At 41.2% G+C, this 27,574-nt stretch overlaps 1 protein-coding gene across 1 annotated transcript in view; it reads right to left on the reverse strand.

The window, feature by feature from the left end:
• The window catches only part of LAMC2 (laminin subunit gamma 2), a 51,340-nt gene continuing 23,766 nt past the window's right edge, over nt 1-27,574 (reverse strand). The window contains exons 15-23 of the mRNA XM_056531877.1: nt 26,169-26,245; nt 24,468-24,593; nt 23,133-23,277; nt 18,725-18,874; nt 17,510-17,624; nt 12,416-12,615; nt 10,117-10,275; nt 5,842-5,941; nt 1-392 (exon numbers count right to left, since the gene is read on the reverse strand). Coding sequence (XP_056387852.1) covers nt 139-392; nt 5,842-5,941; nt 10,117-10,275; nt 12,416-12,615; nt 17,510-17,624; nt 18,725-18,874; nt 23,133-23,277; nt 24,468-24,593; nt 26,169-26,245 — 1,326 coding nt within the window. The 3' untranslated portion in view covers nt 1-138. The remainder of the gene's footprint in view (nt 393-5,841; nt 5,942-10,116; nt 10,276-12,415; nt 12,616-17,509; nt 17,625-18,724; nt 18,875-23,132; nt 23,278-24,467; nt 24,594-26,168; nt 26,246-27,574) is intronic.

Here is a 27,574-nt window from a genome sequence, read left to right on the forward strand (position 1 = left end):
GGAGTGCGATAGCAAAAATTTGTTTTAATGAGAGTTCCCATTTAAATACTGCAGCATATTGCACCCACTATGGGTGAGGTGGATTGACCATGTGGCTCTTGGTGACTTTTGAAGGAACCATCGATGTGCACTTTGCTCTCAAGGTCTTTCAATGGCAGAGGTACTGTAGCACCCTGGGGGCAGAGTCTTACGGATGTCACGCAGGTTTTGGATGTCAAGGAGAGTTTGTTGAATCTCTTTCTCTAAAATGAGAATTTCTTCTTTTTGCTGTTTAGCTGCCAGTTCCAAGACATCTAACGCTGGTCTGAGCTCCCCAGTCACCTTGGTACGAGCTGTCCGCATGCTACTTTCTAGAGCCCTTAATCCTTCTTCACTGCCTTCTATGGGCTGGTCTGCAAAAGAATATCACACAAATGAGATACAAATATATAGAGAGAGAGAACTGATAAAAGATAAAGCTTATTGTTCACATTGTCATACTCTGTCTATAATTAGGGTTGCCATCTGGCCGGTATTTTACCGGCCCAGCTGGTATTTTGGCCACCTGCCGGTATTTTTATATCAAAAATACTGTCCATGCAATGGCCGGTATTTATCCAACCAATCCTCCAACTCCCAGAACATTGCACTATACCAGTATTTCCCAATCAGAGAGCCTCCAGTTGTTGCAAAACTACAACTCCCAGCATGCCCGGACAGCCAACGGCTGTCCGGGCATGCTGGGAGTTGTAGTTTTGCAACAGCTGGAGGCATCCCTGGTTGGGAAACACTGACCTACACTTTATACTACTGTATAGTCCAACATGCTGGGAGTTGTAGTTTTCGTTTGGGGCAGCTGCTGAGCCACAGGCTGTATCAGGGCATGCTGGGAGTTATAGTTAGTAACTAACTGCAACTCACGAATTTAATAAAAAATAAAAGCGATCAAAAAGTCACATCAAAACAAAAATGGCACTGTTAAAAACTGCAAATTGTGGCGCAAAATAAAATTAGCCCTCATAAGGAGAAATAAAAAAGTTATAGGGATCAGAATAGGACAACATTTCCTCCGCAAATGTGTGTCCTGTGATGTCACGCATATGTAATTATTATGCTAATTACCATGGTATTAATTTTTTTTTTTTTTTTTTTTAATTAAGGTGGCAAACCTATCTACAATGCATTTGGAATGTCTTCAGTCCTAGTCACTTTTTCACATTTTGTTATGGTGCAGCCTTGTGCCCCATCATTCTACACGCAATATCCCATAATGACAAAGTAGAAACAGAATGTTTGCATTGACATAAGTATTCAGACCTTTAGGCTAGGATTCCACACCAGGATTCCACCTTTAGGCTAGGATTTAAAAATGCCAGAAAAATCGCCAGAAAAACTGTCACTGTTTTTCCCTGCATTTTGGCGTTTTTTCTGGCATTTTTACCTTTGTGTAGAATTTGCCTTTTTTGGCCCCGTTTTTTCTACAAAAATAGTTGGGTACCAAAAAAAAAAAAAAAAAAAAAAAAAAAAAGGATGCAGTAGGGATGGAAAACATTTTTTTTTACATAATGTATTTTTTTTTCTAACAAAATTTTAATAAATAATAAAAAGTGTGTGTGTGTGTGTGTTTAACTTTTTTTTCTCTTTTTTATTTTTTTTTATTTTTTAGGTAGTACTACTACTCCCAGCATGGAACACACTGTTCCATGATGGGAGTAGTAGTACCTGTACTAATAGACAGTCACTACTGACACCTGATGCGATCGTTCATAATATAGCAGAGATGCGGCTCTATACAGCACTCACATCTCTGCTCTGTACTCCGGGCCAGTGATGTGAATAGAACATCACTCATTAATATTTCCCACCCAGAGTGGGGATTGGCCGGATGGTTGCAGCCAATCACAGCTCTGAGGGAAATATGAATGAGTGAGTGGCCGGCCGGAGTATAGTGCAGAGATGGGGAGCGCAGGAGAAAGCCGCTCCATCTCTGCTATAGACAGGACAATCCCAGCAGGTGTCAGTAGTGACATCCACTGTGATGTGTCCTTAACTACAAGTACTACTACTCCCAACATGGAGCACACTCTGGCATTTTGCAGTTTAGTAATGACTTGCAGCTAACATCTCGATGCAGCGTTTTTTCACTGAAAAAACCAGTGTGGGAAAATTGTCGTTTTTTCGGTGTTTTTGCGAAAAAATAAAAAACTCTGTGGAATTCCAGCCTTACTCTGTACTTAGTTGAAGCACATTTGGCAGTGATTGCAGCCTCCAGTCTTCTTGGGGATGAGGCAACTAGGTTTGCACCTGGATTTGGAGATTTTCTGCTATTCTTCTCTGCAGATCCTCTCCAGCTCCCGTCAGGGTAGATGGTGCCCATCGGTGGAAACCATTTTAAAGGGCTAATCCGGTGATTTTTAAATCAACTGGTATCAGAAAGTTAAACAGATTTGTAAATTACTTCTATTAAAAAATCTTAAATCTTAATCATTCCTGTACTTATTAGCTGCTGAATACTACAGAGGAAATTATTTTCTTTTTGGAACACAGAGCTCTCTGCTGACATCACGAGCACAGTGCTCTCTACTGACATCTCTGTCCATTTTAAGAACCGTCCAGAGTAGGAGAAAAATCCCCATAGAAAACATATGCTGCTCTGGACAGTTCCTAAAATGGACAGAGATGTCAGCAGAGAGCACTGTGCTCGTGATGTCAGCAGAGAGCACTGTGTTCCACAAAAAAAAAAGAAAATAATTTCCTCTGTAGTATTCAACAGCTAATAAGTACTGGAAGGATTAAGATTTTTTAATAGAAGTAATTTACAAATCTGTTTAACTTTCTGGCACCAGTTGATTTAAAAAAAAAAAAAGTTTTACACCGGAGTACCTTTATAATCAAGGCCTATTGTAAAGTTTTCCTGTGAGTATTTTAGATGCACCGGAGTAATGAAGAAATTGGTTGTAAAGGTTGTTGGAAGGTGAAGCTTTGGCTTAGTCAGAGATCTAGAGACCTCTGAATCAGATTAAACCCTTAAGGATGCAGGGTTTTTCCATTTTTGCATTTTCATTTTTTCCTCATCACCTTCTAAAAATCGTAACCCTTTCAATTTTGCACCTACCGTAAAATTCCATATTATGGCTTATTTTTTGCACCACCAATTCTACTTTACAGTAACAGTCATTTAACCAAAAAATTCATAACTACATGCAAGAAAATGTATACGTTTAAAATTGTCATATTCTGACCCCTATAACTTTTTCTTTTTCCGCGTACGGGCCGGTATGAGGACTAATTTTTTGCGCCGTAATCTGAAGTTTTTATCGGTGCCATTTTTATATTTTACTTTTTGATCACTTTTAATTCATTTTTTTCATGATATAAAAAGTGAGCAAAAATGCACTATCTTGGACCTTGGAATTTTTTTGCACGTACGCCACTGACCGTGCGGTTTCATTAATGATATATTTTTATAGTTCGACATTTCCGCACACGGTGATACCACATATGTTTACTTTTATTTACACAGTTTGGGGTTTTTTTTTAAATGGGAAAAGGGGGTGATTCGAGCTTTTATTAGGGAAGGTGTTAAATGATCTTTATTAACTTTTTTTTTCACACTTTTTTTGTTGTTGCAGTGTTATAGCCCCCCCCAGAGGCTATTACACTGCACACACTGATCTGCTACACACATCATAGCTGTGTATTGACATGGCAAAGATCAGTGTTATCGGCGGTCAATTGCTCAAGCCTGGATCTCAGGCTTGGAGCAATCAATCGCCGATCGGACGCGACGGAGGCAGGTAAGGGGACCTCCGCTCACGTTCTAGCTGACTGGGACATCGCGATTTCACCACGATGGTCCCATTGAGCCCGACTGAGCTGCCAGGAAGCTTTTACTTTAATTTTATACGCGGCGATCAACTTTGATCACCCCGTTTAAAGGGTTAATAGTGCGCAGCACAACGATCGGTGCCGCACGCTATTAGCCCAGGGTCCCGGCTTTCATTAGCCGCCGAGACAGACCCAGTATGACACTGGGTAACGGCATGATCCCGCGTTAGATACCGGGACCGGGCGCAGGGCATACAGGTACGCCCTGCGTCCTTAAGAGGTTAATAATAATAATAATAATAGTTAATAATAATATATCTGTACTTTGCGTAACTCAGATTTCCCTCAACTTTTACCAGTCTTTTTGTCCTAGCCACTGAAAAAGACCCCACAGCATGATGCTTCCACCACCATGTTTCACTGTAGAGATGGTATTGGGCAGGCGATGAGCAGTGCCTGGATTAAATGCAGACATGAAGCTGAGATTTGAGGCCAAAAGATTAATTTTGGTTTCATCAGACCAGTGAATCGTGTTTCTCATTGCCTGAAAGGCCTTTAGGTTTTGTTTGTTTTTTAAAATCTCATCCAGCTTTCATGTGCCTTTTACGAGTAGCGGCTTCTTTCTGTTCACTCTACCATAAATCAGTGGAGTCCTGCAGTGATGGTTGACCTTCTTGAAATTTTTTCTATCTGCACACAGGAAGTTTGGAGCTCAGCCTGAGTGACCATTGGGTCCTTACCTTCCTTACCAAGGCATTTCTTCCCTCATTACTTAGTTTAGTGGGGTGGCCAGCTCTAGGAAGAGTCCTGGTTGTTCCAAAATTCTTCCATTTATGAATTATAAAGATCACTGTGCTCTTGGAATATTTCAGTGCAGCAGAAATTGTTTTATACCCTTCTCCTGTTCTCTGCCTCCACACAATCCTGTCTCTGAGCTCTACAAGCAGTTCTTCCCTCTTCCTATTTTTTTTAAATATGTATTGTAGGCTGTTAGACCTAATATAGACAGAACTGTGTCTTTCTAAATCATGTCCAGTCATCGGAATTTATCACACGGGTCTCCAATGAAGGTGTAGCAACATCCCATAAATGATCAAGAGAAATGGGAGCCCACCCCCCCCCCCCCCACAGAGCGCTACATTTAAGTGTCATAGCAAAGAGTCCGAACACTTCTGCCCATGCATTTTAGCTTTTCCTTTTTAATAAATTTACAAAAAAAATTTGTTTTTACATTTTCGTTATGGGGTGCAAAACTGTGATTTTTTTTTTTCTTTTAGAACAAGGCTGCAACATAACAAAATGTGAAAAAAGTGAAAGGATCTGAACTTTCCAAATGCATTATATATTGCAGTCAATTACCACATCCAAGCTATGTCAATAATATAGATCAATATGTACATTTGTGGTTGTATGATGACTGGCACTGTATTTTCACCTAGACACAGTGATTCTGGGTAAGACGACCTCTGTGTAACAGCATGTGATGGAAAATGCTTCTTTATAAGATTAGAGGCATATGGAGGTATAGTATGGGTCCTTAGCTCTTTATGGGAGTGTACTCTGATAAAATATTAGTGCCACGTGCTTGATCTCTAAGACTTACTGAACGTCATCTGTGGCACCTTTCTTTTGATGATTTAACCTTTACACTTTAGTATAATAACTCAGACCATACGTATACCATTGTTGAACAGATGTGAGTGCCGGTAAAATAAGATATCGCCAGGCTGGCAAATACAGAACAGCTTTACGTGTGGAAAACATTAACGCTAAATGCGCACTTTTCAGAAACGCTGTATCATTTTTGCAATGTGTGTTTCTACCCTATGTAGATTTATGAACATTTTCAATTAAGTAACTGGCTCCAAAGGATAACCTGGTAGATTCCATGCAGGATTTACCTACTTTCCTTCCTTACATCTTATTTGTGGTGCCAAAAGCCTCAACAAGCTGTAACTCAGAGCTCAATAGTGGTCAGTGCATGATGCAAGACTCACTCAAACCTTCCAAATATAAATGATCACGGTCTCTTACCTAATAGCCTTAGTACATGATCAAGGGCATTCAATGTTTCCGCCACAGCATTAAGGGTACCACCAGCGCTGGCATCAGCTTCCAGAGCACTTACAGAAACCTAGAGAATGACAAAGAAAATAAGCAAAATATGGCGAGCTATCACCAGAACCAGTAGAACCTTTCTACAGGACGTGTGGGCACACTTATATGGCATTTAAAGGGGTTTCGGTAAACCTGGCTGCTTTCTTCTAAAATCAGCGCCACATGTGCTCATGGGTTATGTCTAAAGTTGCAGTTCCATTGAGCTGAGATGCAATATCACACGCGACCTATGGATGTGTGTGTGTCTTTGGTAACAGAAGAAATTATACAACATCACCAAGGTGGTTCCAAAGGTTGTTTTTTTATGTTTTTGGAAAAACACCACAGCAGTTTTTGCAGAAGTTTGTATTCCCTTCCTTTTATACCTCCCATTCCCTTTGACTCCATTTCTCGCTTTGCCTCTACAAACTGCAAAAAAAAAAAAACGGCAGTGGTGCTCACCCAAAAAACCTAAGAGCATTTAGCACAGGCTACCACAAATGGAAGATCTACGTGACAATAGGATAATTGCATAGTCTAAAAAATAACCAACAGAGCAGTCCTCAGTGTCTTACCCAGTCAGAAGGCTGAGTATGTGGTGTATATATGGCTGAATAATGGGATGGAGCCAACTGGAGCATAAAACTTATATTTAATACTAATGATACACAATATAGAAATATGAAACACAATAAAAAGCGGAATAAATTAAGGTAAAATTAAAAAAATGCCATCGTAGGGCACTTAGACAGAAAAGAACAACCTTAACTTCAGAAGCTCATAAGTACTGAAAGGATTAAGATTTTTTAATAGAAGTAATTTACAAATCTGTTTTAAGTTTCTGGAGCCAGTTGAGATATATAAAAAAGGTTTTTCCTGGATAACCCCTTTAGAGAGCAAGACAGTGTTATACACAGCTAGGGTTGTAACCTGGCCAGTATTTTACCGGTATTTTGGCCACCCTGCCGGTATTTATCCAACCATTCCTCCAACTTCCAGAATGTTGCACCATATACTATACCAGTGTTTCCCAACCAGAGTGCTTCCAGCTGTTGCAAAACTACAACTCCCAGCATGCCCGGACAGCCAACGGCTGTCCGGGCATGCTGAGAGTTGTAGTTTTGAAACAGCTGGAGGCACCTCTGGTTGGGAAACAATGACCTATACTATATATAGTTGCTGAGCCTCAGGCTGTATCAGGGCATGCTGGATGTTGTAGTTAGTAACTAACTGCAACTCCAGAAGTTCATTTAAAAAAAGCGATCAAAAAGTCACATCAAAACAAAAATGGACCTGATAAAAACTACAAAAAAATTAGCCCTCATACAGGCCCGTATAGGGTGAAATAAAACAGTAATAGGGGTCAGAATAGGACAAAATTTCCCCCACTTATACAACATCACCAAGGTGGTTCCAAAGGTTGTTTTTTATGTTTTTGGAAAAACACCACAGCAGTTTTTTCAGTAATTTGTATTCCCTTCCTTTTATACCTCCCATTCCCTTTGACTTCATTTCTCGCTTTGCCTCTACAAACTGTAAAAAAAAAAAAAAACGGCAGTGGTGCTCACCCAAAAAACCATTTAGCACAGGCTACCACAAATGGAAGATCTACGTGACAATAGGATAATTGCATAGTCTAAAAAATAACCAACAGAGCAGTCCTCAGTGTCTTACCCAGTCAGAAGGACAAACCAGGATAGAGGCAGCGCACAGGACTTCAAAGGTAAAATGGTTTATTTACCCGGCATGCAACGCGTTTCGCTGGATAACCAGCTTCATCAGGCATGTTGAGGGTGGAGATACACAAGGTATTTATACACAACAGTTAACCCGCACATTGCTGGAATAAAAGCAATAGGCGGAAGCCCATAAAACACACATATAAAAAAAATTAGTAAAATACAAAAAAATAAATAGTAAAATACAAAAAATAAATAAATAACAAAATTATATATATCCACATACCCAACTAGAAAAATTGGATATGTAAATACATAAAATATAAAATATAAAATATGTCGATAAATTTGTAATATATTTATAATATGTTATGATAATAGATTATTATAGATTATTACAAATTTATTATAAATATACTACAAATTTATCGACATATTTTATATTTTATATTTTATGTATTTACATATCCAATTTTTCTAGTTGGGTATGTGGATATATATAATTTTGTTATTTATTTATTTTTTGTATTTTACTATTTATTTTTTTGTATTTTACTAATTTTTTTTATATGTGTGTTTTATGGGCTCCCGCCTATTGCTTTTATTCCAGCAATGTGCGGGTTAACTGTTGTGTATAAATACCTTGTGTATCTCCACCCTCAACATGCCTGATGAAGCTGGTTATCCAGCGAAACGCGTTGCATGCCGGGTAAATAAACCATTTTACCTTTGAAGTCCTGTGCGCTGCCTCTATCCTGGTTTGTTCCCTGGAGGGATCCGTTTAATTTCTTCACCTGTGTGTCCAGGAGCAGCTGCCGCTCTTCGCCCGTTGCAGGGTCACTTCACGCCTTCACCATAGTTGTACTTGGTCGTAGTACAACTACACTTGGTGAGCAAGTTTTTCTTGTTTATTATCTTGGCTTTTACATTACGCTATCACACTAGGAGCGCTCTCCTTGTCTGTCTATTACCCAGTCAGAAGGCTGAGTATGTGGTGTATATATGGCTGAATAATGGGATGGAGCCAACTGGAGCATAAAACTTATATTTAATACTAATGATACACAATATAGAAATATGAAAAACAATAAAAAGCGGAATAAATGAAGGTAAAATTTTAAAAAAATGCCACCTCAGGGCTCACAAAAAAGGCATATATAAAAACGGCTTAGTATAAAAATGTAGCACAATATAACTATAGGTTCATGCCACCTGTACTATGAAATAAAGCGCTTGCATTTATGAATGATTCACAACAGATATGATGGCAAATGGCAACACTAGATTCCACCTATAGAAAATGCATACAACCTATAAGAAATGTCCCAATTTTGTCCTTTTGGCATATAATGTACACAGTCAGTGCTGTCATCCACCTGTGAGAAAAATGTTCTTAAATCGTTTGTTTATAGGACCAACCAAGTGCCAGGTCAGTCCCCACCACAGGAGCTCCAAATGTTAATGCCGGTACTCCGTGGGCCTACCTGCGGGAGAAAGATAAATGTTCCTGGCACTGCATGCCACTTACCGCTCCACATTCTCCGGTTACATAGTTACATAGTTAGTACGGTCGAAAAAGACATATGTCCATAAAGTTCAACCAGGGAATTAAGAGGTAGGGGTGTGGCGCGATATTGGGGAAGGGATGGGATTTTATATTTCTTCATAAGCATTAATGTTGTTTTGTTCCATGAATGTATCTAATCCTGTTTTAAAGCTGTTAATTGTTCCTGCTGTGACCAGTTCCTGAGGTAGACCGTTCCATAAATTCACAGTCCTCACGGTAAAGAAGGCGTGTCGCCCCTTGAGACTAAACTTTTTCTTCTCCAGACGGAGGGAGTGCCCCCTCGTCCTTTGGGGGGTTTAACCTGGAACAGTTTTTCTCCATATTTTTTGTATGGGCCATTAATATACTTATATACGTTTATCATATCCCCCCTTAAACGTCTCTTCTCAAGACTAAACAATTGTAACTCCTTTAATCGCTCCTCATAGCTAAGATGTTCCATGCCCCATATTAGTTTAGTCGCGCGTCTCTGCACCCTTTCCAACTCCGCAGTGTCCCTTTTATGGACAGGTGCCCAAAACTGAACAGCATATTCCAGGTGAGGCCAGGTTCAGCTCCTGTCTGTAGCTATATTTTTATATATGCCTATTTTGTGATAACCGCAAGGGCCCTGCGGCGGCATTTTTGAATTGGACTTTCATTTATTCCACTTTTTATTGTTTTTCATATTTCTATATTGTGAATCATTAGTATTAAATATAAGTTTTATGGTCCAGTTGGCTCCATCCCATTATTCAGCCATATATACACCACATACTCAGCCTTCTGACTGGGTAAGACACTGAGGACTGCTCTGTTGGTTATTTTTTATTATTTTCTTTTATGTCTCTTTGAGTGAGAGATTTGCGCTTAACCTCGTGTCTTCTGTTGTGAGCTCCACAGCCCAATCAGTTGTATTACTAATTGCATAGTCTGTCAAGTTGGCATGGATGAAGCCTGAATGATGCTTAATATGATAATTCTTACCCCTTGAGCTGCCGCACTGTCTTGGTCTGCAAGCCGTGTCCTGTCATCCAGGTCTGCAGCTGTTCCGGTAGCCATCTTGCGCAGTTGTGCAAACTCTCGCTCTAAAGTTAAAGCCAGTTCAGCTGTACTGTTTGCATCGCGGCTCATCTGCATCATGTCCTGAAAAGCAGAGTACAGTAATATAAGACAACCCAAAGATTATGAGCATCTCCTCATCAGTGTAGGGACACTATACCAATCTTAAAGGGGTTATCCAGGAAAAAAACTTTTCTTTATATATCAACTGGCTCCAGAAAGTTAAACAGATTTGTAAATTACTTCTATTAAAAAAATCTTAATCCTTTCAATAATTATCAGCTGCTTAAGTTGAGTTGTTGTTTTCTGTCTGGCAACAGTGCTCTCTGCTGACATCTCTGCTTGTCTCGGTAACTGCACAGAGTAGAAGAGGTTTGCTATGGGGATTTACTTCTAAACTGTGCGGCTCCCGAGACACGTGTCATCAGAGAGCACATAGACAGAAAAGAACAACTCAACTTCAGCAGCTGATAATTATTGAAAGGTTTAAGATTTTTTAATAGAAGTAATTTACAAATCTGTATAACTTTCTGGAGCCAGTTGATTATATATATATATATATATATATATATAAAGTTTTTTCACTGGAATACCCCTTTAACTTGGAGTAGTGGATGGGTTAATCCATACAGTGCAACACAGTGTGGTCCCAAATAAGTTTTTGTTTCTCTGGTGGCTCCATTGACATGTTTGTGTTTCCATATAGAAACCAGCACCAACCATGTTGGATTTTGGGCATTTTTGATAGGGTCACATGCAACTTAATTTTCTCTAAAGAAATATAGAAGTGGCTGCTTTGATTTTCTCAGGAATTGCAGACAACTGCGTTTTAATGTGGAGTTATAGCTGTAAAAAGGTTGCAGCGCTGTTTCGGTTAAAAAAAAAAGCAGACCTTTTCTATATATTTTTTTTTATCCTTAGACAACCACTGTGTTATACATTTCAAGTGCCCCAAGGACAATGCACTGATAGCTGCACACAGAATAAGGATACAATCCCCAAGATACCTGTCAGACAATATGCTTGGCTATAATAAATTAACTAAAAAAAAAAAAACTACACTGGGATTTTACCAAAGCCCATTGTGCGTTAAAGGGGTATTCCAGGAAAAAACTTTTATATATATATATATATATATATATATATATATATGTATATATATATATATATATATATATATATATATATATCTCAACTGGCTCCAGAAAGCTAAACAGATTTGTAAATTACTTCTATTAAAAAATCTTAATCCTTTCAGTACTTATGAGCTTCTGAAGTTAAGGTTGTTCTTTTCTGTCTAAGTGCTCTCTGATGACACGTGTCTCAGGAAACGCCCAGTTTAGAAGAGGTTTGCTATGGGGATTTGCTTCTAAACTGGGCATTTCCCGAGACAGGTGTCATCAGAGAGCACTTAGACAGAAAAGAACAACCTTAACTTCAGAAGCTCATAAGTACTGAAAGGATTAAGATTTTTTAATAGAAGTAATTTACAAATCTGTTTAACTTTCTGGAGCCAGTTGATATATATAAAAAAGTTTTTTTTCCTGGATAACCCCTTTAGAGAGCAAGACAGTGTTATACACAGCTAGGGTTGTAACCTGGCCAGTATTTTACCGGTATTTTGGCCACCCTGCCGGTATTTATCCAACCATTCCTCCAACTCCCAGAATGTTGCACCATATACTATACCAGTGTTTCCCAACCAGAGTGCTTCCAGCTGTTGCAAAACTACAACTCCCAGCATGCCCGGACAGCCAACGGCTGTCCGGGCATGCTGAGAGTTGTAGTTTTGAAACAGCTGGAGGCACCTCTGGTTGGGAAACAATGACCTATACTATATATAGTTGCTGAGCCTCAGGCTGTATCAGGGCATGCTGGATGTTGTAGTTAGTAACTAACTGCAACTCCAGAAGTTAATTAAAAAAAAAGCGATCAAAAAGTCACATCAAAACAAAAGTGGACCTGATAAAAACTACAGATCGGGAAGCAAAAAAATTAGCCCTCATACAGGCCCGTATAGGGAGACATAAAAAAGTTATAGGGGTTAGAATAGGACAAAATTTCCCCCACTTATGCGTATCCTGTGATGTCACGCATATATAATTAATTATGCAAATTAGCCCAGCCGGTATTTTTTTGCAAGAAAGATGGCAACCCTATACACAGCAGACACCTAGCTGCCATGTATACAGTCATAACACTGTCCAATGTATATTGTCATTACCTCTTGTATTGCGGTTGTAATACTTTGTGCCTCTCTGGCATTGCCTACTGCTGTGCCAGCATCGTTCTCTGCCCCCTTCAGAGCAGCACCCGCTTCATATGTAGTGTCCACAGCTGCTTGGGTTTGGCGCATGATCTCTGGGAGACGTCTCAGTGCATCCTCAGCTTCTGTGCGCCGGTCCCCGACCGTGTCTCCAAATCCTAAAAAAGTTTAAAAAAAACAATATGGATGAGCTAACACATTTGATTTTAGTCAAAAAAAGACAAATGTCCAGCAAAGTCTGTTGTGGTGGCCCAGTACGGGATGGTGTGTCCCCGTACATTTCTCCTGCCCTGTCAGGCAGAGTCCTTCCATGTTCCCAGGGCCCCCAACAGTGTAACCCCTATTGTACATATGTTTGTATTACTAGTGTACTGTTGCTTTAAAGGGGTACTCCGGTGGAAATTCAAAAAGAAATTCAAAAAGAAAATAACTTCCTGGAGCATATTTACAGCTCATAAATACTGGAAGGATTAAGATTAATTAAATAGAAGTAATTTACAAATCTGTTTAACTTTTTGGCACCAGTTTATTTTCTAATGTGTAACTTTTCATTGCTAAAATGGTTGAACACTTGCTGTTGAATTCGCCACTCTTTTACAGCTAAATGTAGGGGTCTCGACAGACACAGTGTGATGAGTTTATTGTTAGAGGATCTTTCTATCAAAACGATATTGTCCAAAATAATGGCTAAAAAATCTCTATGTACCCCGAAATGATGCCTTAACCCCTTAAGGACTCAGCGTTTTTCCGTTTTTTGCATTTTCATTTTTTCCTCATCACCTTCAAAAAATCATAACGCTTTCAATTTTGCACATAAAATTCCATATTATGGCTTATTTTTTGTGCCACCAATTCTACTTTGCAGTGACATTAGTCATTTTACCGAAAAATCCACAGCGAAACAGGGAAAAAATTCATTGTGTGACAAAATTGAAGAAAAAATTTCATTTTGTAACTTTTGGGGGCTTCCATTTCTACGCAGTGCATTTTTTGGTTGAAATGACACCTTATCTTTATTCTGTAGGTCCATACGGTTAAAATGATATCCTAATTATATAGGTTTGATTTTGTCGCGCTTCTGAAAAAAATCATAACTACATGCAGGAAAATGTATACGTTTAAAATTGTCGTCTTCTGACCCCTGTAACTTTTTTTTTTTTCCGTGTATGGGCCGGTATGAGAGCTCTTTTTTTGCGGCGTGTTCTGAAGTTTTTATTGGTACCAATTTTGTGTTGATCGGACTTTTTGATCGCTTTTTATTCATTATTTTATTATATAAAAAGTGACCAAAATACGCTATTTTGGACTTTGGAATTTGTTTGCGCGTACGCCATTGACTGTGTGGTTTGATTAATGATATCATTTTATAGTTCGGACATTTACACACGCGGTGATACCACATATTTTTATTTTTATTTACACAGTTTTTTTTATGGGAAAAGGGGGGTGATTCAAACTTTTATTAGGGAAGGGGTTAAATGACCTTTGTTAACTTTTTTTTTCTTTTTTTTTTTTGCAGTGTTATAGCTCTCATATGGGGCTATAACACTGCACACACTGATCTTTTACCCTGATGCCTGCAAAGTCATAGCTTTGCACGGATCAGTCAGATAGGGGCTTGATTGCTCAAGCCTGTAGCTCAGGCTTGGAGCAATCAATCGACGATCGGACGCCGTGGAGTCAGGTAGGGAGACCTCCGCCTGCGTCCCAGCTGATCGGAACATCGCGATTTTATCACGATGTCCCGATCAGCCCGACTGAGCTGCCGGGAAGCGTTTACTTTCGTTTTCAGACGCGGCGGTCAACTCTGATCGCCGCATCTGAAGGGTTAACAGCACGCAGCACAACGATCGGTGCCGCACACTGTTAGCCCAGGGTCCCGGCTGCTAACGACCGACCTGGTGTGATGCTTTTTCACACCGGGACCGGGCTCAGGGTGTACAGGTACGCCCTAAGTCCTTAAGAGGTTAAAGAGGTACTACCGTGGAATTTTTTTTTTTTTTTATCAACTGGTGCTAGAAAGTTAAACAGATTTTTAAATGACTTCTATTTAAAAATCTTAATCCTTCCAGTACTTTTTAGCGGCTTTGTACTACAGAGGAAATGTTTATCTTTTTTGCATTTCTCTTATGTCACGACCACAGTGCTCTCTGCTGACCTCTGCTGTCCAGTTTAGGAACTGTCCAGAGCAGCATATGTTTGCTATGGGGATTTTCTCCTGCTCTGGACAGTTCCTAAAATGAACAGCAGAGGTTAGCAGAGAGCATTGTGGTCATGACATCAGAGAAATCCAAAAAGATAAACATTTCCTCTTTAGTATACAGCCCCTTAAAAGTACTGGAAGGATTTAGATTTTTTAATAGAAGTCATTTACAAATCTGTTTAACTTTCTGGCACCAGTTGATTAAAAAAAAAAAGTTTTCCATGGTAGTACCCCTTTAAAAACTGCAACTTAAAGAGCTTGTCCCACCAATACTTCTCCCTATCCACAGGATGGGGAATACTTGGGGTTTGACTGTAGGGGCTGTCCGGGCATGCTGGGAACATCCCGTATATAAGCTACTAGAAAATACATACAATCCCTGTATATCGCTTGTGCTTTTGCAGTTACATTTCTAAATTCCTATATAAACCCTACATCAAGTTCCATCAGCAGCTAAAAAATGCAACAACTTCCTACAAGGTCTATAACACGTAACTATATAAGGTAAAGGTAAAATCTCTGACGTGCCTATGAAGCTTGATGACTTGACCGTGCCAAATGGTCTCACAATACACCCTTTATTTTCACCAAATCTAACCGGATTGGTGCAACTACAACTATGCACCAGGACTAATGTAGTAGATATAGAATGAAGCAAACAAGAAATCCTTGTACAGCAGATTGTCCCAACTTCTGGCTCCCCAGATGCTGCAGACCCACAACAACTTCTAGAATCTTTGTGGCTGTCAGAATGCTGGGAGTTGTAGTTTTGCAACACCTGGAAAGCCACAGGCTATCAGGACAAGCTCCATTACAGGCTTACATCAGTGTTTTCCAACCAGGGTGTCTCCAGCTGTTGCAAAACTACAACTCCCAGCATGCCCGGACAGCCAACGGCTGTCCGGGCATGCTGGGAGTTGTAGTTTTGCAACAGCTGGAGGCACCCTCGTTGGGAAACTCCAGGAGGAATAACCCTGGTTGGGAAATTCCAGGAGGAATAACAGGGATGAAACAATTCAGAGGTCAAAGAAAAGATACTTCAAAATTGTTATTTCATTGGGGAATACAAGTTTTTATCACAAAAATGTCAGAAAAAACAATAAGCCGTACCCTGTAAAAAAAATGCAAGATACATGTAGAGAGTGAGATCCCCAGTGTCTTTCATAGAAAGACATTAAACATATAGACAGTGAGAGACATTGAAAATGCTGGTATTGTCGCCAATAGTAAATGCTTATAAGTGAAAGTTATTTTTTAACATAATGTGACAAAAATAAACTAATTAACATTTCATGCCCCCTAAATCCTTACATAGGCTGCATTCACATCTCGTTTAAAAAAAAAAAAAAAAAGTATGTCTCAAAACCGGACTGAACCGTATACAACCGTATATATACCTCTGTACAGTTTTAAACTGTATACGGTTTGAAAACGGATGTCTGGTTGCATACGGTTTAATAAGTTTTTTGAAAGAAAAAAAAACGGATACGGTTTTATGTTTGTCCTTAATTAAATAAAGTTCTTCTTCTATTTGTGAGAAGAACTTTCGGCGTGCACTGCGCATGTGCAAACTGCAAAACCGTATTGTGCAAACTGGATGGAACCGTACGCACATACGCTTCTGTACGGTTCCCATTGACCACCATTTAAAAAAAAAAAAAAAAAAATGTATATACAGTGGTCCCTCAACATACGATGGTAATTCGTTCCAAACGAGCCATCGTTTGTCGAATCCATCGTATGTTGAGGGATTCGTGCAATGTAAAGTATAGGAAGCTGTACTCACCTGTCCCCGCCACTCCCGATGGTGATCCCGGGCCTCCGCTGGGCTCTCCGCTGTCTTCTCCGGTCCTCTTCTGTCTTCTCCGGTCCTCTTCTGTCTTCCGCAAGGCCTTACTGGGCCTGCGTAGCGACTTCATTACGCCGCTGCGTACGCCATTCCTATTGGATGGCGTGCGCAGCAGCATATTGACGTCATGGGAGAGGGCCGAGAAGACACTGGAAGACCAGCGCTGGACCCGGAGGGCACCCCGGAGCATCGTGGAGGGGTAAGTAATACTTACCGCACCACACGGGGAACATTAAGCTGCTATCCGGCAGCAGCTTAAGCATTTGGCGCTGCCGGATAGCACTTAATGCGATGGCCCCGACATAAAAAAGCATCGTATGTGGATGCTGACATCGACATGCAATGGCCTCTGAGAGGCCATCGTATGTCGATTTCATCATATGTTGGGGCCATCGTAGGTCGGGGGGTCACTGTATATATTTTTCACCCGGACATAAAAACCATAGTAGACTACGGTTTTGTGTACGGGAAAAAAAAACGGAAAAAAACGTAAATGATGCAAAACGTACACAACCGGATGCTACGTTTTGGCATACAGTTTTCAATGACATGTCTATACATACGGTTTGCAATACGGTTCCATATGTTTTTTTTACACTGAAACCAGATTTGGGAGCCGTATTGCAAAAACGAGATGTGAATGCAGCCTTAGTCACATGTGGCTGAAATCAGAAAGAAAGAAGAGAAGAGAAAGTGTGTGCTTACAGCGCTATCCATAGTCTTCAGCTGTCCCTATAAGCACGCTCTTCCCCTGCGCCATGCTTCCAGACATTTCTGACTATGTGAACAAGGTCTGGGGGGACAATATGAAATGGTATTTCATACTCCTGGATTATATTCAATGACCTTTCACCTATAAGTATTCCAGGATAGCTGACAAGTTCTCTTTGGTATAACTTGCAAGATGTCAAGATTAAATGGTACAAAGTAAATACGCCTAGACAACCTCTTCGCCTGCAGAACATCCTTTCCAAGCAACGTTACATTTGCACATACTCACCCCTCAGGCTGCTTAGCATCCCTTCAATCGCATGGTAAGTGGTGTTCCCGTTTTGCATTGCCCTCTCTGCTTTATTCTTAGCACCATTTGCGCGTGACAGCAGCTGATCTGCCAACTGCAAAAAATACAGAAATAGGATTTTGTTTTTTAAACAAGTAAATGGTTTTTCTTTTGATGTATTACCAATAGTATAAGCAGTCTGTTAAAGTTAAATATATTGTACATTATGTAAAAAAAAAAAAAGGAGATATCCAGTGGTAAACAACTTATCCCCTATCCTAAGGATGGGGGATAAGTTTCAGATCGCGGGGGGGTCTGACTGCTGGGGCCCCCCCGCGATCTCCTGTAAGGGACCCCAGCAGCCCCCTGTTGACCACCCGCACGAAGCAGCGGCTGACACGCCCCCTCAATACAACTCTATGGCAGAGCCGGAGCGCTGCCTTTGGCAATCTCCGGCTCTGCCATAGCAATGTATTGAGGGGGCGTGTCAGCCACCGCTTCGTTTGGTGGTTGACACCCGCTATCTGGCTAGTGAGCCGGGGCCCCGTACAGGAGATCGCGGGGGGCCCCAGCGGTCGGTCGGTCGGACAACCAGCCCATACACCCACCCGCGATCTGAAATTTATCCCCTATCCTTAGAAAAGGGGATACGTTTTCAGCACTGGACTACACCTTTAAATTATGGAAATGGTCACTAACCTTTAATGATAAGTAGTTAAGCTTGTGTGTACATGACCGATAACACTCTTTCTGCCCATTATTTAACTTGTACATGACATTTATTTTAACTCAGTGGGTGTTGACTAGCTGCTATGATGTCCTCTATATACTGCACACACAGAAGAGGGGATCCTGCTTCCCTATACAGTATCTCCATAGTGCACCCTTACCATAGTGCACCCTTAGAAACAACAGCAGAATAGAGGACATTATAGAGCAGTACTGATCAGTTTAAGCTGTTAATCCAGCACTGGGGTAAAATGAAAAACTTACTAAAGCATTTCTGTGTCTCTCAATCTCACTCTCTTCTCTATTCCCAGTTCTACTTTTTGACAAAACTCAAGCCTCTGTTTTAAAAATCAGAAGCTTAATCCTATTATCCTAATTTTTAAGACATTCAAGTTTTATGTGCACAACTGTAAAGATATGTGTCCTACAAGTCTGTAGTATAAAATAAGATTGGTGGTCAGTGGTGATTAATACCCATTTCCTTACCAGTCGGTTCTCTTGTCCCTCCCGAAGCTGCTGCTCTACATCCAGTTCCCAGACACTATATTTGCTTTGTAAATTCTTGATCTGAGATATCTCTGCTTCCGCTGAAGTTCTCAAGGACAAGGATTCTCCTCTCAGACGCTCCATCTCCCCCTGATAATTAAGAAGATGTATCACCGTGAATGTTAGCTTTATAGGAAGCAGATGGCGCCCAATCATTACCAGGTACTGAGAAACATCTCCGCATCTGACAAGTTAGAATGTCTGGCATTTCAGCCATGATTTGTCACTGGGATACCTGCAGTTATAAATGGCAGTCAAGAAATATTTCTGTAGATATAAAGACTGATGATTCTTTGTATAATGAAAGAGACAAAAACACCATTCTCTGAGATGTCTTTCTCTTTTAAAAATGTGATATTGTATTTTTTCCTGTTACCACCTTGACTCTTAGTATGAGTAAGGGCGGCTGACACCTGAAACGGGCAACTGCATTGTACCTCATGGTGTTTACAATATAAAAGACACAAGCATTGCACTGTATCTGCGCTGGACAATCGTTTTGTACTTTTAAGTCAGTAATATATTCTTCAGCCCTATATACAGACAGTCATGACTCACATTAGTCCCTGTCCCTAAAGGGGCTTACATTTTAATTTTGATATGTCATAAATACATCGGGGCTATTTATATAGGAACCCAAGTCACCTGTCAATTTCTTTTTGTAAGAGGAAATTCCTACAAGCAGTGCCAGTGTTGGGCCGTTTTCATCGACTTGTCAGAAAAGGCGCCTGAAAAAGCCACAAGCCCACGCCTCTAGTGACAGACCTCAGAGGCAGGAGTTATGTGCGCATTAAAGGGAGGGTGTCATTCTGTTCTCTGTGTGTGCACGGTAAGAGTGACATTACAGGGAGGGTGTCATTGTATTATGTGTGAGCTCAGGAAGGGTAACATCACGGTAAATGTGTCATTCTGTTGTGATACGGGGGTCACAACCTACTATGCGCGCCCAGGGAGGGGGACATTCTGTTATGTGTGTGGACAAGTAAAATAAAATGCCACAAGTGTGGACAAGTAAAATAAAGCGCACAACCCCACAGCACTTACTTGCGATTGCATACTTGTGCCTGTGAGGTCTATAATTGGGGGGGGGGGGGGGGGGGTGCGTCTGAGGTCCCTCGCGCATACCCGGTAACATTCCCAAACCACAGGAAGTAACACAGGTCGACCATTCTGACAAGTTGTGAAAATGGTTCAACACCGGCCAGTGCTAATCCCTGCTTCTAGAGATGAGCGAAGTTACAGTGATTCGATTTTCGATTTGCCACGAACCTTGCGGCTCGGCGGTTGCTGACTTTAGCATGCATAAATTAGTTCAGCTTTTAGGTGCTCTGGTGGGCTGGAAAAGATGGAACATTAGGTTCTGGAGGTGTATTACAATTGCCATAGATACAGTACACCAAGTCTCTTATTAAAACTATAAGGCCCTTGTTTCCACAGCGTTCTTTTCCAACATATAATTATCACACATTTTACGCTCTATTGACATGGATTTTGTGGTTGTTTTGGGTCTAATCTGTTTCCTGGCTTTACAATGCTTTTTCCATGTGAAAAATGCACAGAATACTGTATGTCAATAATTCAACTCCATGTGAAATGAAAAAACGGCCCTGCAGTTCAGAGTGTGAACTATGGTATGTATTTCCATGTTAAATAATGCACTGCATTAGCGCTACATGGGACCTAATACATACAGGATGAATTTTTGATTGGTTTCATTTTTTATTTTCGTGTATATTTTTCGCATGGGCTTTTTTGTGCATATTTTTTGCAAATTTTCGCGACACCAACCTCTACTGTGATTTCTTCAAAACAGACTAGCTAGACGTTTTTCTCTGGATGTGCAGTGGTCATGAATTTATCATCAAATTTTTTTTTACAAATTTGCAGATGTACAAAGCAAATAATCAAAAAACTGGCAAATATACACCACCCCTAGCAGAGCTCTAGAAAAAAAGCTTTCTTAAACTTTTTTTTTAATCTCCCAGCCTTCTTTAGTGTACTTGCACGAAATTTACCCCACATCATGCAAACTTTCAATAAATTCAACACAAAAAAAATTATAATAATGAGGAGAAAAGTAACTGTACAGAAGGACCAATGATAAATTCCTTCCACTGTATTTACATGTATTTTGATGCAGAATACCCATGAAAAATATGCTGTGTGAACATGGCCTTAATGGTGGAAGTGTTATTTGGATCTTTGACATTAAATTTATGTAATTGCAAATTATGGTGGAAAAAAAGTATTTGGTCAATAACAAAAGTTCATGTTGCAAATTATGGTGGAAAAAAGTATTTGGTCAATAACAAAAGTTCATGTCAATGCTTTGTTATATACCCTTTGTTGGCAATGACAGAGGTCAAACGGTTTCTGTAAGTCTTCACAAGGTTTCCACACACTATTGCTGGAATTTTGGCCCATTCCTCCATGCAGATCTCCTCTAGAGCAGTGATGTTTTGGGGCTGTCGCAGGGCAACATGGACTTTTAACTCCCTCCAAAGGCTTTCTATGGGGTTGAGATCTGGAGACTGGCTAGGCCACTCCAGGACCTTGAAATGCTTCTTACAAAGACACTCCTTCCTTGTCCGGGTGGTGTGTTTGGGATCACTGTCATGCTGAAAGACCCAGCCACATTTCATCCTTAGTGCTGTTGCTGATGTCGTCCTGGTCCCTTAGCAGAAAAACATCCCCAAAGCATAATGTTTCCACCCCATGCTTCACAGTAGGTGTTCTTTGGATGCTACTCAGTATTCTTTGTCCTCCAAACACGATGAGTTGAGTTTTTACCAAAAAGTTCTACTTTGGTTTCATCTGACCATATGACATTCTCCCAATACTCTTCTGGATCATCCAAATGCTCTCTAACAAACTTCAGACGGGCCCGGACATGTACTGGCTTAAGCAGGGGGACACGTCTGGCACTGCATGATTTGAGTCCCTGATGGCGCAGTGTGTTACTGATGGTAGCCTTTGTTACTTTGGTCCCAGCTCTCTGAAGGTCATTCATTAGGTCCCCCCCTCCCGTGTGGTTCTGGTATTTTTGCTCACCCTTCTTTCATTTTGACACCACGGGGTGAGATCTTGCGTGGAGCCCCAGATCGAGAGAGATTATCAGTGGTCTTGTATGTCTTCCATTTTCTAACAATTGCTCCCACAGTTGATTTCTTCACACCAAGCTGTTCGCCTATTGCAGATTCAGTCTTCCCGGCCTGGTGCAGGTCTGCAATTTTGTTTCTGGTGTCCTTTGACATCTCTTTGGTCTTGGCCATAGTGGAGTTTGGAGTGTGACTGTTTGAGGTTGTGGACAGGTGACTTTTATACTGATAACAAGTTCAAACAGGTGCCATTAATACAGGTAATGAGTGGAGACAGAGGAGACTCTTAAAGGGGTACTCTGCCCATAGACATCTTATCCCCTATCCAAAGGATAGGGGATAATATGTCAGATCGCCGCGGTCCCGCTGCTGGGGACCCCCTTGATTGCCGCTGCGGCACCCCGCTGTCATTACTGCACAGAGCGAGTTCGCTCTGCACGTAATGACGGGCAGTACAGGGGCCGGAGCATCGTTACGTCACGGCTCCGCCCCTTGTGACGTCACGGGCTGCCCCCCTCAATACGAGTCTATGGGAGGGGGCGTGGTGGTCATCACGCCCCTGCCATAGACGTGTATTAAGGGGACGGGCCGTGATGTCACAAGGGGAGGAGCCATGACGTCACGCTGCTCCGTCCCATGTATCGCCCGTCATTAAGCACAGAGCGAACTCGCTCTGTGCAGTAATGACAGCGGGCAGCCGCAGCGGCAATCCCGGGGGTCCCCAGCAACGGGACCGCGGCGATCTGACATCTTATCCCCTATCCTTTGGATAGGGGATAAGATGTCTAGGGGCAGAGTACCCCTTTAAAGAAGAAGTTACAGGTCTGTTAGAGCCAGAAATCTTGCTTGTTTGTAGGTGACCAAATACTTATTTTCCACCATAGTTTGCAAATAAATTCTTAAAAAATCAGACAATGTGATTTTATGGATTTTTTTCCTCATTATGTCTCTCATAGTTGAGGTATACCTATGATGAAAATTACAGGCCTCTCATCTTTTTAAGTGGAAGAACTTGCACAATTTGTGGCTGACTAAATACTGTTTGCCCCACTGTAATGTATAACTTGCATCATTTAACTCTATTTGTTTTCTGTCCATCATTTTTTGGGGCATTAATGCCAGGAAGGTTTCATCATGGATACATTGTTTCATATATATATATAATATGGATAATGCCAAAATGGTTGGTTTCAGACTTCTAGAACATCAGACCCAGTAGTTATGTGTAGGGGTCTCGTTGGCACCATTACCTGGAATCCCAGAGGATCCGTAAGAGAAGCCTGCGCCATTGCCCGAGCTGTTTGCATGCTCTCATGGTAGGACCTCTCTGCTGCTGCTGCAGCTTGTATGGCCTCGCTCTCTATTTCTCCAGTCTGAGTGCGGACATCACCCAACCTATAAACACAAATCATACTTAAATACTTTCATGTGAAATTAAACAGCTGAAGAAATATTAAAGAACTATTTCCAGGAAAGAAATATCCTTAATGAAGACATGGACAACCATTCATTAGGGTGAATGTGTGGCTATAGATGGCTTCCCTGACAAATTCAGCTGTTGGTTGGGAGTGCACGGAGCCAGAACCAGCTTATCACCATAATGGCCGCAATACTGAAAAGTTTCTCTGGTTTAAAAATACCTTCAAATGGAATTCAACGCACTATTAGAGCAGAGAAAAGGTATAAAGAGCATCTTGTGGACCAAACATGTCAATAAGCTACACGTGAAGCACATTTGATAGACAATCTGCAATGTTCTATTCCCCCTGTGCGTTGCAGGGGAACTGAACACTTGCTTTAAGGTTTCTCCGCTCACTACAGCTGATCAGACCACCCTGTGATCCACTTATCATCAGAGGACAATGTTGTTAAAATGCTATTTAAAGGGGTTACCTCATGAATCAATCTCACATATACCATTTCTTCTACTCTGCACCACAGCTATCAGTCCTCTTTCCCCCTCTGGCAGCTACAAATGTAGTTACCAGTAATTTTCCTAGTCAGTATCCTTCCCCTACTGGCAGCTGTAAATACAGATCCCAGTAAGTGACAACCTCTTGACGGTCATAAAGGTGAGCAGTGAGAGACAGAGGTGGGGGGTCAGGCATGTGGGCTTACAACTAACTTAGCCTGTCCCATAAAACATCATTTTAAACTGCAGGACAACCCCTTTAACACTTGACTACAGAGGATGACTGAAAGGGGTATTCTGGGCAAAAACAACATCTTAACTCCTATCCAAAGGATAGGGGATAAGTTGTCTGATCACGGGGGGGGGGGGGGGGGGGGGGGGGGGGGGCTGTCGCTGGGACCCCCTGTGATCTCCCTGCAGCACCTACATTCTATATGGGCCTGCGCCTTTAGTTTCGGAAACCTCCGGGTTTCTGGGACTGGAGGTGTGACGTAATGCCACGCCCCCTTGTGATGTCACGCCTCACCCCCTCCATTCATGTCTATGGGAGGGGGCGTAATGGCCATCAAAGAATAGGGGAGAAGATGTCTGATCAATAGGTAACATCTGATAGCAATATCAAATTTTTTGCATGTACTAGCATTACGGTCTCTCTATTGCCACAGGCCAATACCTTGCTCTTAGTCTCTCTGCAGCACCGAGGTCCATATCTCCAGAACGTAGAATCTGCATTGTTCTCTGGGTATCTGCCAGGGCGTCAGCTGCATCTTGTGTTATCATCTGAGCATCTTGGGAAAGTCTGTAGGGTAAGGTATTGGATTGAAGATATATTGAAGAATTAGATTTTTATTTTTGCCAATAACAGGACTGCATGTGTATTATGTCTATACAGTAAGATGGATACACGTCAAACCATTTCATATTGATATGGGAAAATATCCAGCATTAGGAAGGCAGGTAAAATACGTCTTTATTCAGGCATCAGTAAAATAGGATACACCGGAACGTAGTAGCCTACGCGTTTCGGTCTGTATCGCCCTTAGTCATGGCAGGAAGTTTCATATTCATATTGACTCTAACATTGATGGTAATTTATAGAATATCATGTAAGATCCTACAATTTTCCTCATTGAGGATTAACATCACTAGCACATGGATCTCGTCAGCTCTAGTGTTATTGCTGATGGCATAGTTTGTTGTCTGTGCACGACAATTGACGTATAGTTGTCATGGTTACATTGATTACATATTTGCAATCTTTTAGACGTCCATGGCAACAAGAAAACAGTCTTGATTTATTGCTGCTCCCTAGTGACATCACCGGACCCCACAGAATTGGAATTAGAAGCTTCCATCTACATCCGATGAACTGTACAATATAAGATTATGGCATATGTGTTGACAGCCACCCCAAGAAAAAGGGGACATGACACTATAACCCTAGGTATGACAGCCTGTATTCTTGTATTCTTTAATTCTTTAGCAGGGCCGTTTGAAGGAATTTGGGGGCCCCAAGCAAAATAGACATGGATGCCCCCCCCCCCCTCCACACCTTGTGCATGCAAAGCCTACAGGAACCACAGCATAGCCATACAGTTTAAGTTCACCCATACTTTATATAAATAAAAAAGGAGGTTTACAAATTACAGGGGCCTCAGATTAACCCCCTCCCCCCCAGTAGGCAGGTAGTACCCCAAGATTAACCCCCTCCCCCCAGTAGGCAGGTAGAACCCCTAGATAAGACCGCCCCGGCTGGTACCTCTGCTGCTGCAGTTGCTGGGAATTCAGGGCAGAACTTTCCCCAGTCCCCAGGTAAGAGTTTACAGCTACGTGTAACGCGCGGTAATGAAGTTCACTCACGTCACGTAACGCCGGCCCTTGAATTCTAGGAGCGTGACGTGAGCGAACTTCAATACGAGGCCAACGCGCGTAGCTGTACAGTACTTAACTGGGGGCGGGGGACATCCTGAGTTCCCAGCAACTACAGGTGAGCCGGGCACACAAAATAGGAGCCGGAGGCTGAGCGGCTTTAGTCTCTGCCTCCCGCTCCATGCCCTCGCACTGCTGGCCCGGCCGGCCAACAGGGCGAGCTGCCAAACCATATAGGGGCAGGAGGACAGCCCGGCACAACAAGCACCGGCTCTGCTCGGGGCCCAAGCAATTGCTTGGTTTGCCTGTCCTTTGGCGAAGGGCCTGTGCATTAGTCTTCCTGAAGTTTTGCAGCCAGACTTGGCATAATGCTTATTTTACACACATTTATGTATGGGCACCATGCAGTGCTTTTTATTACATTACATGATGTAATATTGAGATATCTTGGCATTCTTTTACATACCACTGCCATGGCCTAGAGAATCCGCAGATTAGGTATTACCTGTTTGCTATAGTCTGGGCCTCTTGACCAATTTGTGAGAAAGAGTTGGAATTCCAGGATGAACCTCCAGAAAATGTCTGTAAAAAGAAAAATGAAAGAATTTTAAAAAGGAACAAAATAATGTGAACAATGCCCATTTACATCAACATTTTGATTATACCTAAAAATAGTGGGAGAAACATGACTGAGAAATATGTTGCGATTGTGAAATATCAGAACAGATGTAGATGTGCTCAGACCCCCTATATCTGAAGAGCATGAGAAACATGATTGAGAAACATGATTGAGAAACATGATTGAGAAACATGTTGCGGTCATGAATAATGATGAGTGGCAGGGGCCATGTTCGAATTTGCAATATTTCGCAAATATATGGACAAATATTCGTCCTCTGTTCGGGAAATTTGCATATTCGCTATGTTTTTTCCCTTTTTTTTCCCATGTGAAAATTCGTAATGAAATTCGAATAGTGCGCATGCGCGATTATACCTTTCACCTAAAAGAAGGGAGGGATCAGTGTCCTCTGGAAGTGCCGATATTTGCGAATATTTGCATATTCGCATATACGAAATATTTGCGCTCCACACCCACTCACACAGTAAATAATATTGGAGCCTTCTTTGGACCACAAGCTGGAAGCAGGGAGGGATGATCACTTTTTTTTTTTTGCACAGTACACATCCATTTTTGTGATGTGTACTGTGAAGAAAAACAAAATGAATATTTGTCATTACGAATATATTTCGCTATATTCTAAATATTTGTGAAATCGCGAAGTGCCAATATTCGCAGTAATAATTTGCATTTCGGATACTCATGCTCAGCACTAGTTATGAATTATCAGTACAAATGTATATGTATCCAGATCCCTTACACCTGAAGAATATGAGAAATATGTTGTGACTATGAAATGTCAGTACAAATGTAGAAGTGCCCGGACCCCATATACCACTGGAGCATGAAAAACATGTGTGTGAAAAATATCACTACATGTAGTTGTGCTCAAACCCCCTGAAGAGTATTAGAAACAAGATTCAGGAGATGTCTAAGGTTTAAAGGGGTAATCCAGTGGAAAACTTTTTTTTATTTATTTATTTTTTTTAAATCAACTGGTGCCAGAAAGTTAAACCGATTTGTAAATTACTTCTATTAAAAAATCTTAATCCTTCCAGTACTTATTAGCTGCTGAATACTACAGAGGAAATTCTTTTCATTTTGGAACACAGAGCTCTCTGCTGACATCTCTGTCCATTTTAAGAACTGTCCAGAGTAGGAGAAAATCCCCATAGCAAACATATGCTGCTCTTTACAGTTCCTAAAATGGACAGAGATGTCAGCAGAGAGCACTGTGCTCGTGATGTCAGCAGAGAGAGCTCTGTGTTCCAAAAAGAAAATAATTTCCTCAG

The sequence above is a fragment of the Hyla sarda genome, chromosome 7 (genome assembly GCF_029499605.1).
Source record: "Hyla sarda isolate aHylSar1 chromosome 7, aHylSar1.hap1, whole genome shotgun sequence".
Classification (NCBI taxonomy): Eukaryota; Metazoa; Chordata; class Amphibia; order Anura; family Hylidae; genus Hyla; species Hyla sarda.